Raw genomic sequence first — 7,023 nt, 5'->3', positions numbered from 1 at the left:
TATTGTAACAACTGCAAAAACCCAAGAGGACCAAAGTAATTCTTTTATGATGTGGAAGATCAGCAAAGCTGCAACCACATAGTATACTCAGACAGAACCTTAGCCTAGGACAAACCTTGGGTTCAAAAAGACCAAAGAACATACTCAGACAGAACCTTAGCCTAGGACAAACCTTGGGTTCAAAAGGAACAAAGGAATTCCTTTCTGATGTGGAAGATCAGATAAAGCTGCAACTATAGAACATACTCAGATAAAACCTTGGCTCTGATACCACTTGTTGGAAAAATTGGACAACTTTCCTACTAAAACAGAACAACAAAAAATACCTGACAAATAATAATGAATACTAAAGAATAAAGACACCAGAAAATTTGATAATGGAGTTAAACCAAATAGGCTTAATCTCCAAGCACAATTTGAGATGATTCAAATGGGAGGAAGAAAGATTTTTTTATAGCTCTAAACCTCTTCCCCAAATAGTAAAATACCGATGCGGGGTAAAAATGAGTCAACAACCAACATCATTTACGATAGCTTGGGGTACATATATTTTCCTTTTTCGTAAAATAAATATAAAGTGGGCAAATGTGCAAGTTTGAGAGCTGATAAGTCCGAACTCAATTTTGTGCTTCTATCTGATCCATTTATCATTAATACCAATTCATTTGTAACTCAGGCCAAGTATTATTTCATAAAGGCAATATTATCATGTATCATTAATATCAATTCATTTTGTAACTCAGGCCAACTATTATATCATAACAATAACATTATCAGTACAAAATTGAACCTATCCAAACCAAATAATGAACTTCAAAACTAACGACCACTTAAAACAAATAACGGTTAGTGTCATCGTAAGAGCCAAAAAAAATGAACGAACCCTCCTTCAGTTACAATCTAATTCAAAATTATTTTAATCATGAATTTTGTTGCCTTAATTTTCGTGAATTTCCATATCTTCAATACATCACCGACATTAAGATGATTCATCTACTTCTTAGTGATTTATCTGCACAAAAGCATTCCAGCCTAATGAAAAAATCCGGGTATACTCCTCGCTTCTGCTACTCTCACGATGCAACTTAAGCATTATATCAAACATAAAGTATTTCGGACCGAAATATTCAAAGCATGTTGATTTTTTAATATCTGTCATTAACCGAAATAAAATTATGACGCAACTTAAGCATCATATCAAACGTAAAGTATTCCAAATCGAAATATTCAAAGCATGTTCATTTTCAAATATCTATCATTAACCTTCAATATCTATCATTAACCGAAATAAAATAGTCAGATTTTCCTATCAGCGTTTATTGCACCAATAAACATTTTTATTGCACATAACAAATTTATTATTAATGATTTAGAGCTATTTTTATTGTGTTTACACACACATATATATATATGTATATAAAGATGTTACTAAATTTATAAAATAAAGAATTAGTTTAAATTAGCAAGATGTTAGCCATTTGCTTCTAATACATTACCTTGAATATTATTTTAAAAACTTTATTTATTAATATGAAGATTTGAGTTATTTAATTTAAAATTTTAAAATATTTAATGAAAAGCAGATAGTTCTTCTTTCCTTTCTAATTCAAAATTTGATGCTTTATGTTTTACAATCTTTCATATTATTTAACTAAAATTAAAATCAATTTCCTCCGTTTAAAAAAGAATGACCTACTTTTCGTTTTAGTCTGTTTCAATCCTTCATTTTTTGAACGGAAAGGGACATATATAGCTTCAAATCATTATAAATGGTACGCATATATTCTTTTTCACACTAACAGAGGGACATATCGTACAATCCGATGCATTTATCCACTTTTTATTTATTTTACGAAAAAGAAAAATATATAATAAATGGTAGGTATATATCCTTAATTATACTTTGAATATATATTTATCCCTGTTGTTAATCATTTGGGTTGTATATTCCCTTTACATTAACAAAGGGAAACTTGACACAACAAAAGGTAGAAGTTGTTCCGTACAAACCAAATTATTTAGGGATTATAATTTCAGTATTAGATCTCTATCTTGTCTGATTGATGATATAACTTTTTATACCATTAACCATATGATATAATATTCAATGCCAAATTTAAAAATGAGGTATCTCACTTTATAGCACATACCAAACACCCCCACAAGTAATTAACTTTCCAAATTGAATACAAAAATCCTATATTTTTGGGCTTTGGGCCCACTCTCTCTCACTGACCCGTATACCAAAGCCCTTTTGATTTCCTTAAGTAAATCTTAGGGTTTTTCTCTCTCTCTCTCTCTACCTCTTTCTTTCTCTCTCTACGTTTGTTCATAGTCAGTAGCCATGGTTAGTTCTCTTAACTATAAGCTATACAACAATTTCATTGTTTTGCAATTTTCTATAATTGGATTAACACATTAATATCTACTTTTTTTTATTTTTATTTTTTGAAAATTTTGTGAATAACAGCCTCAGGGAGATTATATAGAGCTGCATACGAAGAGGTATGGCCGTCGCCATGATCACTTCGAGCGTAAACGTAAGAAGGAAGCTCGTGAAGTTCACAAGCGATCTCAAATTGCTCAAAAGGTCTTTTTTTCCCTTCATTTTTTGGTTTTGATTATGCTTTGTTGTATTATTTATGAAATTTTAAGCTAATTTTCTTTTTGGTGTGCTGGAAATAGACATTGGGTATCAAGGGTAAGATGCTTGCTAAGAAGCGGTATGCTGAAAAGGCTCAGATGAAGAAAACGTAAGTTGTTAATAGTGTAATTTCTATTTTAGGCATGTTGATTTGATTGTTTTACGGAGTTATTCACTTTGATTTCTTATATGATTGTGAGCTTCAATTATTTGTGTTACTAGTTTCTTCAGTCTACCTTTAGTTGTTACGTGATGATCAGTTTCCATTGTATGGCGTAGGCGGTTTCTGCTCCTTTTTGTTCTAAATCTTTTATGCCTTTGTGCAGATTGGTAATGCTTAGCAGATGAAATTACTCTTATTTCAGTTCTTTTCATTCATCCTTGTAATCAGTAATCCGGCTAATATGTGTGATGGTCACGTCAATAGTCTGAAATATTATCTGCATTTTCTTGGAATACTATAGCTGTTCAGTTTATTCATTGTAGTTTCCTCTAGGGGCCCAAGACGGAAGCCACTATGTCTCAACGGTATTTCTGTTTAAGAATTTAAGCTAGATTAGCTTTTGGTGCCAGGAAGTGTTTTGTTCTATTAGTTTTCTAGTGGAAGGTAACAATAGTATTCCATGAATATGATATCTATCTAGTGTGATGTATGGAATATATTTAGTAATTACTCTTTTAGTGAACAACCTTGTGGTCCTGTCCTCCTCCGGTCCCTGCTCATAGCTGGAGCTTTAGTTTATTGGGTTTCCCCTTACTCTTTTAGTTTTTAAGTGGGAGGTAACTCAGTAATTAGTGAACAGCTTTTTCTCTGTCCTCTGTGAGGATTTAATTAGGTTATATGCATGCAGTTACATGAAATATTCTGTTAGTTTCTACTTGATGTTCTTCATTATTTCGTAAAAATCTGAATAAGAATTGCGAGATGATATCTGATAGTGATTTTTGGTATAACTGTCAAGGTTTATGTGATCTTAAAACATATGCACATATTGCTTTTACCCATCTGTATTTTCTCCCCTCTGAGCCGAGGGTCTTCCGGAAACAGCCTCTCTACCTGCTCAAGGTACTGGTAAGGTCTGCGTACACTTTACCCTTCCCAGACCTCACTTGTGGGATTTTACTGGGCATGTTGTTGTTGTTGGTTTAAGCCGTGGAAATAGCCTCTTGCAGAAATGCAAGGTAAGGCTCCCTATAACAACCTTGTGCATAGGGTGTATTTAATTCACTGGACTGCCTCTTTTGTGAGCTTCAATTATTTTAACGAAACCGCGTAGTTGTGCAGTAAGTATTGTGAATGACAGTCAAAAATGGAGTATAAATGAATATTGAGAATTTGTATTGCCGACTCGTCTAGTTTGAGTTGATGTTTAGTTGTTGTTGTATCCACATATTTGTATACAAATTTATCATCAAATATATAGGATTTTTTTTTAAAACTAGTTTGTTCGTGTTTACTCAACACATCAAATTGACTATTTAATAGTTGCCTATTGGAATAATCAGAATTAGCTTCAAAGCCCAAACTGAACAAAGCAACATTGTCCATCATTGGTGGATTATTCCTCTTTGGTAATATTACGGAGATGTTGATATGTTAGCAACTAATGCTCCTACGATTGGTTGTTATTCAGATTGTGGGTGCCCTTTTGGGTTGTATGGGTACAGAGAACTGGTACCTGCTGGAAGGTTCTGTATGTTTGGTTTGGTGTTTGCTTGTGAGTTGGAAACAGAACCAACTCTGCTTAAGAGTGATGCTTGGCTCGTAGCTAAAAATGTAATGAGTTTCATGAAGATTTTCTTAGCATCTCCGCTGTTTCTAGCTATGTTGCGGTTGCTGTTCTATATTAAGGTGCCAGAAGATGGTGGTAATACTCTTGGTTTAGAATTAACATGAAAATTCACCCTACATGCCTTTTAGTATGGGATTTGAGTCTCACTGTTCTGTGATGATTAGTGACGAAGAAAATTATTGGTTTGCATCCAGCAGTAGGTAATACTTGAACATCGATTGAAGTACAATTCATAACACCTAAAGGTGCTTTAAGACAAGTTGAATCCTTTGCATAGTATTGGTTGTTTCCATTCAAGGTTATTTAAATGTTAAACATAGTTTCTATTACATTCTGCAGCTGTCCATCTCCATTGAAATATCACTTAGATTCTGGCCGGAGTAACTGTTAGAAAATTCAACCAGTGAACGGTATGCTCTATATAGATTTAGGTCATATAGTAAAAGAAAAAATTATAAAGTTCCAGCCTTACAGTGAAGTGGCATATCCATATATTCTGACTGCTGTTGCTATGATCTAAGGACAATGCTATTTATGGTGGGTCAAATTTTCTAAACCTCTCATGGAATACTTATTACTTGGTGTTTATTTGGTCCTTAGAGATGAGATATGTGTTGAAGTGATGATTCTTCAGAAACCAAAGCCTGCACCGGTTCCTAAATGAAAAAATTGTTAAGTTTTTGATATTCTATCAAATTCACATCTCTACTTTGTTTGGCTTGAACAGATTGGCTATGCATGAAGAGTCATCAGCCCGACGTAAGGTTGATGATGATGTGCATGAAGGTGCTGTCCCCGCATATCTGATGGATCGTGAAACTACCACAAGAGCCAAGGCATGTTGAGTTTGATGTAGTTTTTAACTTGTTTTTTTGGTTCAATTGGTGATACAATGAACGTAGACTGATTATACCTTTTCAAATGTTAAACCTTCTGTGTAGATTCTCAGCAACACAATAAAGCAAAAGAGAAAAGAGAAAGCTGGAAAATGGGAGGTGCCTCTGCCTAAGGTAAATTTAGAATCGACTTTCATTTATAAACTATTATTACCTTAGCCGAAAAAAAAAGATAGTAAAGTCAGAATTGCATTGCATTTTTGTCTTTATGCTACTTATGCTATCTCTGTCTGCCTTTGTGTTGGTTCCTTACTCTTGTTCAGTGTATCCATAATTCTTGCTAAATATGTTTGAGTGTGATTGAATGTTCTATCATTTACTTCTGTTTTTGAGATATTGACGTTGTTCTGTGTCTCGCTATCTGAGTGGTCACAAATAGAGATGCTTCACGCTTCAGTGTGTGCTCTTAAGACTGCACTTGTGGATCTTTCTTCTCACTTGGAATATGTTTAGCTATAGGGATGCATTCTTATTTGTTGACTTAAATAGGTACTGAGATTCCACTGGAAATAGATTACCCCCGAAGGGTTACCATTCCTATATCATATGAGCAACACTGTAATTCCGTTTATGTAGATGCCTTGAGATCCTTTTACTTAAATTGCTTTCGAATAAGATACTTCACCCTTACAGGTTAGGCCTGTGGCCGAGGATGAGATGTTCAGAGTGATAAGATCTGGCAAAAGGAAGAGTAAGTATTTTTCAATGATCTAATTTCATTTTCTATTGGTTAGCCACTTGGCCTATATCTACAAGTTCTTAATCATGTTCAAGTTCTTACTTTCAGCTCCTCGTACTTGTCATTTATTTTGTTATTTATTTAATTTTGGTATTGGTAAGATCCAACTTTTTGACCATTTTGATTTGTTCTCATCCTTGCAGCCAAGCAGTGGAAGAGAATGGTTACAAAAGCCACCTTCGTTGGACAAGGGTTTACCAGGAAACCTCCAAAGTATGAACGGTTCATCCGCCCTTCTGGCTTACGTTTCACTAAAGCCCACGTGACGCACCCTGAACTTAAATGTACGTTCAATCTTGAGATCATTGGGGTGAAGAAAAATCCTAATGGTCCAATGTATACGTCACTAGGTGTTATGACTAAAGGAACCATCATTGAGGTAAAGTTTTCTTTTCAATAGTGCTTCCCAGCTTATCTGGTAAAAACTTGCACCGCTAATTGTCTTGCTACAAAATCCAGGTTAATGTCAGTGAACTTGGTCTTGTCACTCCTGCTGGAAAAGTTGTTTGGGGTAAGATATTTTTTACTTGAATGTTACACTTCCGGGAATTTTTCTGCTTCAGTTCTGATGATTCATCTTATTGGTTGGTGAATGCCAGGGAAATATGCTCAAGTGACGAATAATCCTGAAAATGACGGTTGTATCAATGCAGTTCTCCTCGTGTAGTTTTCTTAAGCTGTACCCTTCTTTGTTTAAATCGAGTGCATAACCATATGTATCTCATCGGTGCTGGTTGTAGAACAGGAGAGTAGAAATGAATACTGCAACTGTACCATTAGCCATTTAGCTTGGTACTTTAGCTGCGATTTAGGTTTTTGTGGATTTTATGCTTTTCGCTTCCATGTTTATTGAATTTCTTAAGGCCGAATGTGGCATGTAAGTTTGTTTACAAGGAAAATCAAAGCCTCATCTTGTTATTATTCATCCCCAAAACCTTCTTATTGTAAATT

At 34.4% G+C, this 7,023-nt stretch overlaps 1 protein-coding gene across 1 annotated transcript; it reads left to right on the top strand.

Annotated features, from left to right (window-relative positions):
* Window positions 1–2,196: 2,196 nt before the first annotated feature.
* Window positions 2,197–6,997, top strand: LOC107864422 (ribosome biogenesis protein NSA2 homolog). Its single transcript, XM_016710778.2, has 9 exons — window positions 2,197–2,347; window positions 2,471–2,590; window positions 2,686–2,753; window positions 5,165–5,273; window positions 5,379–5,447; window positions 5,967–6,024; window positions 6,216–6,451; window positions 6,532–6,583; window positions 6,672–6,997. Exons 1-9 carry the CDS (start codon window positions 2,345–2,347, stop codon window positions 6,737–6,739), a joined length of 783 nt encoding a protein of 260 aa, XP_016566264.1. The 5' UTR covers window positions 2,197–2,344; the 3' UTR covers window positions 6,740–6,997.
* Window positions 6,998–7,023: the final 26 nt, after the last annotated feature.

Source organism: Capsicum annuum, chromosome 3 (genome assembly GCF_002878395.1).
Source record: "Capsicum annuum cultivar UCD-10X-F1 chromosome 3, UCD10Xv1.1, whole genome shotgun sequence".
NCBI lineage: Eukaryota > Viridiplantae > Streptophyta > Magnoliopsida > Solanales > Solanaceae > Capsicum > Capsicum annuum.
Note: the sequence above shows the minus strand (reverse complement) of the source record. Positions and strands in the feature narration are given on the sequence as shown.